We start from the raw sequence: 13,516 nt of genomic DNA, 5'->3' as shown, positions 1-13,516 counted from the left end.
ATAATTTTTTTAAAAATATGTTTAATTAAGAGGATCAATAGAATCTTAAAGAAATTGAGTTAATTAAATGAAACTGAGTTGAAGAGTGAGAGAGTCCAGATAGTTCCTTAGGCAGAGAAAAGAAGATGACCATGGTAGAATTTAAGAAACATAAAGATAAAAAATTTAGACAGACCAGTTATGCTTGTTGAATGAATTCTAAAAAAGGGTACAGATACTGTATGTCCAAGTTTGTTCCTTCTTGAGAAATGAAAAATTGTTTAATAAAATTTGTAAAATATACATTAAAAAGAATAATGGGGTTCTTTCAAACACACCTGGGTTTAAGTGGTACAAATGCACTTAGATCTGAGTTTAAGAAAAAGTAGTCTTCTTAGAGATGTGTTGTTTGGTGCTGATGGTCTAGAATCTAGAGGTCTTCAACAATGCTCCTGGGGACCCACTGTCCTGCAAAGTTTATTTCTGCCTGCTTCAGCACACCTGCCTGTGTATTTTTCATTTTGAGAACCTTGATTAGCTGCTTCAGGTGTATTTGATTAGAGCTGTAGATAAACTCTGCAGGACAGTGGGAAAAGAGCATAGACTATATAAAAACATGGACGTAGTGGCCGTGATGTCACCCATTGATTCCGAAGAGCGTTTCTGAAGCCAAAAGTGGGCGGAGGTGGCTATCGCCATCTTGGGAGCGCGTCACCGAGCGTCACTCCCGGATATGTCCAGAAAGGTAATAAAAACATCATCAAAGTAGTCCATGTGATATCAGAGGATCAGTTAGAATTTGTTGAAGCATCAAAAATACACTTTGGTTTAAAAATAACAAAAATTACGACTTTATTCAGCATTGTCTTCTCTTCCAGGTCTGTTGTGAGTGAGTTCACGACGCTACTGACGTACTACGCTGCTGACGTACTACGCTGCTGACGTGTTTTCTGGTGCGCCCAATAACAAAGATAACACATCAGCAGTGTCACTGCAGTGTTGTGAACACGCTCACAACAGACCCGGAAGAGAAGACAATACTGAATAAAGTCGCGGACTACTAAATCACATGGACTACTGATGATGTTTTATTACCTTTCTGAACATGGACAGTATACAGTACATTTTCAGTGGAGGGTCAGAAAGCTCTCGGACTAAATCTAAAATATCTTAAACTGTGTTCTGAAGATGAACGGAGGAACGACATGAGGGTGAGTTATTAATGACATAATTTTCATTTTTGGGTGAACTAACCCTTTAAGGATAGTTGTTTAAGACATCTAGGGTAAGTTAGTTAAGATGTCGGTAACTAACTGTTCTTTTCAGCTGGGATGGGTACACACTGAGTTTTTTGCTTTAGGATATTTTAGGAGGAAGTAAAAATATTAAGTGGTAGATCATCACATATTATATTAACCTACTGTGACTTAAACTACACCTCTTTTGCTTTCTATTCTTCGTGTACCTGTTAACTTTTGCTTTAAAGAGCTTTGTGCCTAACTTGGCAAGGTCAGAGATATATTGTTATGAGAAGATAGCCGAACCAGTAATATTTGCTCTACCATTTCAGCTGAATCCCTTCTAACCCTTTAACAATGACAGACCAACACACACACATACGGAACCAACCCAGCTCTTACAAAGAATCAATTGCCCTTCACTAGCTTTTTCTATCTTCTCCAGCTCTATCCTTCCATCTCTCTCTTATTCAGCCCCAATTCTGCTCTTCATTACGGTGGTCATATCAAGAGTGGGCTGTAGAAGCTGTGTCCCTCGCAGCCGGCTCTGGGATAAGGATGAATCCATGGGGACAGAGATTACACTCAGGGTCTTACAGCCTGTCTGCAGAAAGAAATTGGAGGAATTCTCATTAAACTAGAGAAAAGTTATCTAGTTCTCTCCTAGACACATGACACTTGACCCTCCAGGATTACACTAGTACCAATGTGTGTATACACACTCAGATTACAGTTTTATTGTTCAACTGTTGCCCTTTTAGGTTGTGGTTTATTTTAAGTGTCAATTGTCTCAGATGTGCGGCTGAATTTCCTTAGATTGAAAATATAAAACCAAAAGGGACAGTTGTTTATATGCAGCAGTTAGAGTGCAATGAAATGAGTGTGGATTGCATTGCCCATATAGTTCGGTCTTGAAAAAGCAGTTTAAAAATATTTGAGTTCATTTTAAAATATTTTTGTCATTTTGACAAAGAGCACAATTTGAGATTTCTTATGAACCTCTAATAAATCGATTTAATGCATTTTAAAAAATGATATTGTTTTTTTAATTAAAGAATAGAATCGGTGAGAATATTACTGATAACAAATTTATTCTATTTTTGTTTAAAAAAAATATTATTTCAAATCATTGCAGTGTATATATAATGAAAATAAGTCTTCATTTTATTGATACGTGATGATATTTGACATTGATACAGAGATTTATATATACACAACATGTCAAAAAAAAAAGCATCAAAAATATAGTCCATTTGACTTGAGGATGAGTAAATTATGACAGAAATGTAATTTTATGGGGATCTATTACTTTAAGCAAAGCTCTCTCCTTTTCTCCTCCGTGTAATCTCACTGCTGACTAGAAGAAACAATTGAGATTGACTGAGATCTCATCTGTGTTTTTGGGCACCCCCTGTCTTTCTCTTTCTCTGTATTTCTCAAGACTGACAGTTGAGGTAAATTGCACCTGGATAAGTGAAAGGTAGAGCATGGGAGGAAATAAAGATAGGGAAGGAAGGAAGGTTTAGGGAAGGAGAATTGGAGAGTAAAGATCATGACTATTTGTTAGCCGTGCCAGATAATCTTGGGTGGAAAGATTGAGACACCCTCTTCAGTGAAGGACATGTTTTCTCTGGGGCTTTCTACAGGATTCATTAGACACCGGACTGTTGAAATAAATCAAGAGTGAGGGTTGAAAGCCTTTCCAGAGGTGGTCAGTGGACACCTCTTATATTCAGGTGATTTTATTGAGCATATTTTATTTATTTTTTTTAGCTGTTTTAAGAAAATTCTCTTTTAAGACTGTAAAAAAATACAAGCTTCATTTCTGTGAGGTCTTCTCAGGCCAAACGCCTTGATTGGATGAATAATGCCACTGTAAATAGAAATGTCATTGAGCAATTGTCTGCTGATTAATTTCCGCAGATGAGAAGTTCAGCCCATGCTGATATTTATGAGCTAAATTTAGAGCAATCACAGAGTAATGAACACATTGTTTTATAGAAATAATATTCTCTAGAAACAAATAGTATTTTCTGCAAATAATAATTTCTCTATCTGAAATGAATATTGTTTAGAATAATCCCTTTTTGTCCAATTTGATAATGCTGACTCTCTTTCTTTCTGCTTATTTATTACATTTTCTTTTGAAAATCACCCCTGCGAAATGAGTCTTGCAGTCTTTGTTAGTTTGGTAATCTGTTTTGAGGTCTTCATTAAAAATACAAAATAAAAAATGCAATTTAGTATACCTAGTCCTGAGTCAAGATTGGTTTACTTTTATTTTGCTCAGTCTTAACAAATTAAGCTGGATTCAGATGTGTATTGTAGACTGGAACACATATGTATTAGTTTGAAAGGTTTATTTATTTATTTATTTTTATGTAAATGACAACATTACAATTAACCAATTTATATTACATTAAGAAGCCGTTTATACAGTATTGTTCAAAATAATAGCAGTACAATGTGACTAACCAGAATAATCAAGGTTTTTAGTATATTTTTTATTGCTACGTGGCAAACAAGTTACCAGTAGGTTCAGTAGATTGTCAGAAAACAAACAAGACCCAGCATTCATGATATGCACGCTCTTAAGGCTGTGCAGTTGGGCAATTAGTTGAAAGGGGTGTGTTCAAAAAAATAGCAGTGTCTACCTTTGACTGTACAAACTCAAAACTATTTTGTACAAACATTTTTTTTTTCTGGGATTTAGCAATCCTGTGAATCACTAAACTAATATTTAGTTGTACGACCACAGTTTTTTAAAACTGCTTGACATCTGTGTGGCATGGAGTCAACCAACTTGTGGCACCTCTCAGCTGTTATTCCACTCCATGATTCTTTAACAACATTCCACAATTCATTCACATTTCTTGGTTTTGCTTCAGAAACAGCATTTTTGATATCACCCCACAAGTTCTCAATTTGATTAAGGTCTGGAGATTGGGCTGGCCACTCCATAACATTAATTTTGTTGGTTTGGAACCAAGACTTTGCCCGTTTACTAGTGTGTTTTGGGTCATTGTCTTGTTGAAACAACCATTTCAAGGGCATGTCCTCTTCAGCATAGGGCAACATGACCTCTTCAAGTATTTTAACATATGCAAACTGATCCATGATCCCTGGTATGCGATAAATAGGCCCAACACCATAGTAGGAGAAACATGCCCATATCATGATGCTTGCACCTCCATGCTTCACTGTCTTCACTGTGTACTGTGGCTTGAATTCAGAGTTTGGGGGTCGTCTCACAAACTGCCTGTGGCCCTTGGACCCAAAACGAACAATTTTACTCTCATCAGTCCACAAAATGTTCCTCCATTTCTCTTTAGGCCAGTTGATGTGTTCTTTGGCAAATTGTAACCTCTTCTGCACATGCCTTTTTTTTAACAGAGGGACTTTGCGGGGGATTCTTGAAAATAGATTAGCTTCACACAGACGTCTTCTAACTGTCACAGTACTTACAGGTAACTCCAGACTGTCTTTGATCATCCTGGAGGTGATCATTGGCTGAGCCTTTGCCATTCTGGTTATTCTTCTATCCATTTTGATGGTTGTCTTCCGTTTTCTTCCACGTCTCTCTGGTTTTGCTCTCCATTTTAAGGCATTGGAGATCATTTTAGCTGAACAGCCTATCATTTTTTGCACCTCTTTATAGGTTTTCCCCTCTCTAATCAACTTTTTAATCAAAGTACGCTGTTCTTCTGAACAATGTCTTGAACGACCCATTTCCTCAGCTTTCAAATGCATGTTCAACAAGTGTTGGCTTCATCCTTAAATAGGGGCCATCTGATTCACACCTGTTTCTTCACAAAATTGATGACCTCAGTGATTGAATGCCACACTGCTATTTTTTTGAACACATCCCTTTCAACTAATTCAACTAATTGCCCAATTGCACAGCCTTAAGAGCGTGCATATCATGAATGCTGGGTCTCATTTGTTTTCTGAGAATCTACTGAACCTACTGGTAACTTGTTTGCCACGTAGCAATAAAAAAATATACGAAAAACCTTGATTATTCTGGTTAGTCACATTGTACTGCTATTATTTTGAACAATACTGTATATTTGACTCCATGATTGGCTTAAAATGCATTTCCTGTCTATGTGATATGCAAGTATAAGACTTAGCATCATTGTTTAGATATTATTAATAGCAGGATGTTTCTGCTCTGCCTTTGTTATGCATTAATGTGCTGTTTACTTGGGCTATGTAAATTCTATACAGCAAATGACCTTGACCCTGCTTCTTTACCAAGGATACCAGACCTTTAGTCTATTTTTCTTCAAAATCTGAATTTTCTTTTTGTAGCTTAGTTAGTTAAAAGCATGGCTTTTGGGGCTGAGGAAGAAGTTTTGAGTTCTGAAAGTTACATTACATTATCTTTGTACATTTCAGAAGATGAAGTGGCTTTTGCCTATATTGTTCAAATCATTTAATAATGAGATTGTACAGGGCATTGCTTTTATAAAACCAGTTTTGGAGAGATGATAGAAGCACTCACAATTGTCTTCATATCCCCGCTGTACTTGTGGGTCTCACGGTGCTCTTGTGGCACTTATTGTCTAGGTTTAATTATGCCTGGTTGTTTTGACCTCTGACAGCCTATTTCAACCTGTCTGTGTCGCTGCACATAATAACTAATCCATTTACATAAAACCATGAATATTTAGCACACACACACACACACTCTAAAGGCTGGTTCACACGGCAGGATAATTGGGCCGATTTTAGCCCCGATTCAGCCCTTCCGACAATCTTAGGATGCTCCGATTATCGTAAAATAATCTGATCAAATATTCCTGCCGTGTGTGGTGTGTTAAGACTAATCTCCTCTGCTCGGAAGAATGTCGGGACCCCTCCGATCTCAAATCGGGGATATCCAACATGTTGGATTTATTTTGCCCGATTTCTTCTCGTGTGTGGTGTCCCCCGAGGACAAACAATCACGCAGCCTGTGGACTGTGGCGTGTAGCCAATCAGAAAGCGAGGTGACGAGGCAGTGATAGTACCGGGAAACAAAATCAAAACAGCCGGCGTATATAATATAACAAATACAAATAAAGTCGATGGGCATAACTACATCCACAACTGCAGTCCACCAGAGTACATGGAAACTAATATATGAACGTTTATTTCAACGGTTATTAATCTGTGTAGTACGTAACAACATTTCTATGAGATAAAACAACAACTTATCTCCATATCATGATATAGCAAGTATAGTCCATGCTCGCGTCGTCTCCACCTCTTTGACCATCGCCTTTTCTTATTTTTCTTATGTTTTTTTCCCCGTTAAAAACAAAGCACAAACTATGGCCACTGCATCCTCTTTGTCCGCCATGATTGTTTACTCTAAAGTCACGTTTGATCTCGAGGGATTTTGCGAGATTTCCCGTCTGACCTGGGAATGCTCGGGAGTCAAATCGGTTCGTGTGTGATGTGTTGATATTGCCGTGTGGCTGCACACCACACACGGAGCGACCAAAACTGTTAGACCCGTGATTTTTTATCGCCGTGTGTGGGGTCTCTCAGGTTTGGAAAATCTGCCGACAATTTTAAAATCGTCCCGTGTGAACCAGGCCTAAGAGGAGGATGTCACATCTCAATTTTCTATCACAATACTTGCCAGTTTGCTATGACATCACATGAGTAGGTTTATTTAACATCTAAAAAAGATGGATTCCTCAACTAAGTTCTGTATTCCTGTGTGTGAAGAATTCATGTATCCAAAAAAAGAGCATTTAGTGACCGATACAATTCCTGAAAAAAGAAAGAAACTCATAGTTTTAGAATAAGAGGAGGCTGAGCAAATGATGATAGAATAAAAATTTTTGGGTGAACTAAATGAAACGTATAGATGTTAATGTTCTAACCTGTTAACTTCTTGTTTTTTTTTGTTTGTTTTTTTGCAGACAAGTTTAATGTGTATGTCACACTGAAGGTCCAGAATGTTAAAAGCACAACCATCACGGTGCGAGGAGACCGGCCCTGCTGGGAACAGGATTTCATGTTGTGAGTATTGCTGCTTTTGTGTTCCCATGCTTTTGGAAATGTCTGTAGCACTGGTACACTCAAATCTGTGCCTAATGAAAGATTTCAACAGATTCAATTCACTGAAGGACTTTTAAAACCACTCAAACCTACTGCTGTGAAAATGGAAGATTGTTTATGAGCACATCAAACTGGATGTACAGATATGTTCTTTGAAATAAGAAAACACATATACAGTATACACACGCACAAATATATACAGTGTGTGTGTATATATATATATATATATATATATATATATATATATATATATATATATATATATATATATATATATATATATACTGTAAAATAAACAGCAATATTTATTTTAGGATAAAGTGTACATTTTTTTTTTTATTTGACCTGTTATGTTCTCAATGCCTTCACATATAATGTTTTTGGTTCTTGTTTTAAATTACAAACACGCACTTCAGTTTGTCTTACCTTCTCTTACCTTTGACCCTCTTGTGTTTTAATGACAAATGTTAAATAGCTTTTTGAAGGGCTCTCAGGAGGTTTTGTGAGTCCCTGATTTTCAGATTGTTCCAGAGAGTTTTGGCAATTCTTCGGGAAGAATTCTGAGAATCAGCTGCAGTTACAGAGAGAGGGAGCAGGACTGGGAGTTCACAAAACACAAGGACTGACATTTCAAGTTTTATTTCTTCTGTTAAAAAAGCTAATTTGTTCAGTCTTCACCAGAGACGGAAGGGTAACTTAATGGTTTTCCAGTATTGTCTGTAATCTAGTCTAAAAAGTGTTGAAAGTAACACAATTTGTAGACATTATAAGAGATTACTTTAGACATTTAATTTGAGTGACAATGGTGAGAGAAGGGTTAATTTCAGTCAGTTTCTGTACAAAGCTCTTGAAGCCTGAATTTCATGTATATTGTTGGATAATTTTTTTTGAAGGTTAAAAGCCTCAATCCCCATTCATAGTAATTGCACTGAAAATAGTGAATTTAGAAAATACTGTATTTTCCGGACTATAAGTCACACCTAAGTATAAGTTGCATCAGTCCAAAAATATGTCATGACGAGGAAAAAAACATATATAAGTCGCACTGGACTGTAAGTCGCATTTATTTAGAAACAAGAACCAAGAGAAAACATTACCGTCTACAGCCACGAGAGGGCGCTCTATGTTCTCAGTGTAAACTACAAGAGCACTGAGCAGCATAGAGCGCCCTCTGGCAGCTGTAGATGGTAATGTTTTCTCTTGGTTCATTTCTCTCCGTTCATGTCAAATTAATTTTGATAAATAAGTCGCACCTGACTAGAAGTCGCAGGACCAACAAAACTATGAAAAAAAGTGTGACTTATAATCTGGAAAATAGAAGTCACTTGTGTTTTTGGACAATTTGAAGAAATGTTACGTGAAATTGTCAGTAGCATAATTATATTGTGTTAACTATTGTTAAATGATGAGGTTTCGTGTGTATATTTTATATTTTATATACCGACCCAAGTATAGGGTCATTAAGTTTAATACCTTTATTCATGACACATGCAATAAATTGATCAAAAGTGACAGTAAAAGACAATTATAATGTCAAACACAATACCATTTTATTTTTCAAAAGATATTTCAACTAAATGCTCTTCTTTTGAACATTGTATTCATTAAAGAATCTTGTAAAAATGTATCACAGACTTCACAACAGTATTAAGCAGCACAACTGTTAATATCCACAACATGTTCTGCTAACCTTTGACATATCATCCGCCCTGTCTGGCTTTTTTGGTCGGAAAGCCTGGAATCAAAAACAATGTGCCTTTTACCACTTTGAGAAATTGTTGTATAATTATAGGGATAGTGTGTGTTAGGATTCTAGGCCAGTGGCTCAGCTTTGTGTGCGTGTTTTTTTCAGACAGAGATCCTCTGGGGCTGGATTATTGTCCTGCTGCTTAGCACTCACGAATGATCGGCAGGTTAAAGTCCACACATACACAACACACTTTCACTATGGAATTGAAGCAGCATTGTGTGTAAACTGAAGTATAGAAGGATGAAGAGAACGTATTATAGAAAGAAAGAGGTATTGATAGCGAGAAGCTAGGAGAAGGTTTCAGAGGAGTAAATGTGAAAGGCCTGTTAGTGTGACACATTATGCAGGAAACTGTCACACTATCATATTTAGAGCGGACGCAATATTCCCAGCTGTCATTTCCCTGTTTGTGGCCAGACTGTGATGTTCAGCCATGAGTAGATGGCCGGTTTAAATATGCTTCCCAGATATGACAGGCAAAATTAATTTATCATCTGTCCAGGGAGAGGGGCGTCTCTAATAATAGATTAGGTTACAAGTGTTTATCCAGGTCTCACACAGATACATAGTCACATACATTTAACAATATAGTCTGCTATAAAATTCATGTTTTCCACTAGAGTCTATGTTAATATCTCATGCACAATTGGGAATTAAATTGCAATATTAAAATCAAACGGTCATGCAAATGTCTCTCTCAAATGACATATAACAAAATATATTTATCTGTTCTTTAGTTATTTCAGCAAAGCGCAGTGTCACGTTTTAATTGTTGCTGCACAGAGGAGAACATGTTTTCCAGTTTGTTTTTGATTTGAGGTGTTGTTTGACCCTGAGGTAATAATAGTTTAATAAATCAGTCAATATGGACTCAAATCTGCCCTCTCTTAAGAGGCTTACGTGCCCAAAATAGAGGCTTTGTTGTGACAGCTATTATGTACAGATCACAGCTGAATTTTTTTTTTTTTTCTATGATTATTGATTCACTGGTATGGTTTGTTAATGTAGAAGAACTGCTTTTTATGTTGCACATGTAACAAAAAATAAATCTGATAACATATTTACTAGTGACATGTTTAGGTCATAAGATGATGGAACAGCAAAACGAAACATTTTGTATTCAAATGCAAATTCTTTCAGTCATCAAACACAGAAACATGAACATTATGTGAATGAAAAGTGTTTGTGTCACTGTCAGGGTAAATCCTGGTCTCGTGGAGTGGGACAATACCTGACTACTTAATGCTAAGATTAGGATTACTAACAGCTGGGTTGTAGGTAATCATGGACAACAGTAAAATGGATAATTTTTTTATTACATGCGTCATCTACGTCAAGATGGTTGAATTATGGAGCATTAATGGACAACCTATAAAATGAAAGAGAGACATATGTAGCGGTATCATGTTTGGACTATGTACAAAACTATAAATAAGCGAGAGAGTGTGTTTTGTTTTCCCATGTTTGTGTGTTAGTAGAGTACATTTCCAGGTGTATGTGTGTGTGAGAGATAGTTTTGGGAATAAAGAGGACGAGTGTTCAGCTTTTATCGGCTCTTTGAGAGGTTAAACTGTGCCACGTGCTGATCTTACATGGTAGGGATCAGACCAGTAAAGAGACTAAACCATTTGATAGTGATAGACATAAAATGAGAGGGAGACAGACAATGAAACTATTTGCCAAACAAAAAAAGTGGAGATGCTCTCTCAAATTGCTAACATTTAATATTTTATAAAGGAATAATGGACAACGTTTTAAAGTGATTTTGTGTAAAGGTGTATACTACTGTTCAAAAGTTTGGACTCTTAATATTAAAAAAAAAAAGTGTCTTATGATCAGCAATGCCTCAAACACAGCAAAAACAGAAATATTGTGAAATATTATTACAAATATAAAACAACTAGTTTATTCCTGTGATCACAAAGCTGAATATTCAGCAGTCTTTACTCTGGTCTTCAGTGTCGCATGATCCTTCAGAAATCATTCTAATATGCTCATTCAAAACCAAAGAAACATTTCTTAATATTATCAGTATTGAAAATATAATTTGGACTCTATTTGAGTATTTTAGAAGTCTTTGAATTCTGTTTGAGAGATCTAGACATCTGTCATTTATCTAAATCTCTTTTGCACACACAATTTAGAATATTATTTTTGTTTGCTTGATGGCAAAATGAGTAGCTAGAGGTCCATTCAGTCCATTTTTGCTTTATCAATGCGTCTATAATGTCTATAGTAGGGTTAGATCATTTCCTTTTTGAACTAACTTTTATATTCTAACTGGGCTGTGTTAACTAGCAAATCCCTGACCCCTTGGGTTCAAGTCTTAAAAGGGAAGATTCACTACCACTATTCTGGGCTCTATTCTGGCTCTATTCTCTATTCTCTATTATCCATTCACTATTCTGGTGCCTGAGTTACTTTTGAGGTCTGGTACAAATATGAGATACAAAAGGCCCATATGTACTGTATGTGCGATTAATCATTTAAAGATCATGATCTCCATTTAAACGCGCGATCTTATTCCTAAGTGATGATGATTCCACTATGTCTCTTAAATCTTATTTAAACTTTTGCACAGCTGCTGATCCAGAGAGAGCTGTGCTCATCATGTAAGCTTTATATTTGAACTTCAGCTTCACAGTAGGCTATATTCCTATGTTGCAAACATTAAATAATAATGAAAGTATTTGGATAAAAGTTTATAGTCTGGATATTGCTGCTATCAAAATGAGTAATTGACCTTTGGAACTAATGTTATGCTTCAAATAAAGAAGTTACTTATGTCACATTATGCCAGTAGGCAGTGACCAGTGACTGTTAAAATGTCTTTGACATCTGAATCATTCATTTTAGAGATTTGTTCAAAAACAAGTCTTCATTCATTTCAAATGATTTTTTACATAACTCATTTTCATTACTGAATATTTTAAAATAGACTCATAACATTTTAGACATTTGTAAATAGACTCATTTATAACATTTTGTCAGAACATTGAGTAAATTAGCCTACATATTATTTTGCTTGGTTGTCTAATGTTTTGTTTTCAGAATTGTGGGAGAACCCTGATATCTGTTCTAAGAATCAATTACCCAAAGCTATAGCTTAAAAATTACATAATTTATCTGGCATATAACTATTACTATTAGTGGCCTTTTGTAAAAATGTACAGGCTAGGATGTCAAATGTACAATCTGGCCCCCCTTTCTTTCTTTTGATCTATTCTTTTGATCCAAGTGTTAACCCTAAAGCAGGGTCCAAAATATACTGTCTTTGAGTAAGTTGAATTATTTCACCCCTAAACAATGAAAAATTTGGTCATTATTTACTCACCCTCATTTAGTTTCTAAGCCGTATTACTTCCTTTTTTTTATAATAATAATAATAATTTATATATATATATATATATGTAGGTAAAGTGAATGATGAGACTGATTGGGGGATAAAAGGATCATGTAAAGTGGGTCATGTGAATTTTTTAAGTCATAAAGATTTAGAATGGCACACCAAAGAGTACCAAAGAGTAAATAAATCAAAAGTTTTAGTTTTTGGGTGAACTACGTATACTTTTAATTCTGACATAAGCAACTTATATAAATAAATAAATAAATAAATAAATAACTATAAAGATCAAGAGCAAATACAATTCTATGCAAATTTATACAGATATGAAATTGTGTATGTACATAGGGATAATCTACTGAAGCTTAAGTCTGACGTTATAAGAGACACTGTTAACGATACTGTTAGTCACCAATATAAAAGAAAACCCAACCACAATATTCCATTCCAAAAATGTACCATTAATAATAAAAAAAATAAATGTATGATCTGTACAAAATATGTACGCCCGGTACATTTTTTCAATTCATCCAACATTGGTAAAGCTATTTTTAGACTCTCCCCTAAAAGACACTGATGAAGTGTCTTGAACTCACAGAGAGGTGTGGGTGAATTTGGAGATTTCAGAATTGGTGCATTTCTTCATCATGTTTGATGATGGTCTGATCTCTATTTCTGTATTGCTATCTGTGGCCCAAGTGAGATTAATCGTCTGGACCTGGGTCTGGTTGTGGAGGTGTGGAATAAAGGGCTCATCTGGGACACTTTGATAGGAACAGCATGGATCCCACTTAACACCATACGCCAATCAGATGAGGTAAGTGGACACCACCAGCCAATCAGAATGGAGAGAATACGCCCTCAACAGTCACACATCTGAGCTGTCTATCTGGTGAGGCATGAAAGTGCCACTCCCACCTTGTTTCACACAAGAAGTTAAGAGCATCTCTGAGTCATGCCCGAAGCTGAGGTGTGTGGGGAATACAGTGCAGATGGTGAAAATGATAAACAATGCCTGAATTGCTTCCAACTGGACAGTTCTGGAATAACCCCAGGGTGCCAGTCAAAGGGAGTCAATTAAAGGAATAATTGCCCCCCAAACAGAGCCCAAACAGCTGATAAAAACATCACAATAATCCACAAGTAACC

The 13,516-nt window shown here is 36.0% G+C and overlaps 1 protein-coding gene and 1 long non-coding RNA gene across 2 annotated transcripts in view; one reads left to right on the top strand and one right to left on the bottom strand.

Moving 5' to 3' along the window:
• LOC128013133 (protein unc-13 homolog B) overlaps positions 1-13,516 on the top strand; it is an 83,805-nt gene that overhangs the window by 9,128 nt on the left and 61,161 nt on the right. Inside the window, exons 3-4 of the mRNA XM_052595862.1 lie at positions 7,136-7,235; positions 13,067-13,184. Coding sequence (XP_052451822.1) covers positions 7,136-7,235; positions 13,067-13,184 — 218 coding nt within the window. The remainder of the gene's footprint in view (positions 1-7,135; positions 7,236-13,066; positions 13,185-13,516) is intronic.
• On the bottom strand, positions 6,811-7,886 carry LOC128013260 (uncharacterized). Its single transcript, XR_008183283.1, has 3 exons — positions 7,701-7,886; positions 7,097-7,214; positions 6,811-6,983 (listed from the first exon to the last, which is right to left on the bottom strand). It is a non-coding gene; the product is annotated as an uncharacterized LOC128013260 (long non-coding RNA).

Source organism: Carassius gibelio, chromosome A5 (assembly GCF_023724105.1).
Source record: "Carassius gibelio isolate Cgi1373 ecotype wild population from Czech Republic chromosome A5, carGib1.2-hapl.c, whole genome shotgun sequence".
Lineage (NCBI taxonomy): Eukaryota > Metazoa > Chordata > Actinopteri > Cypriniformes > Cyprinidae > Carassius > Carassius gibelio.
This window is presented reverse-complemented; position numbering and strand designations above follow the sequence as displayed.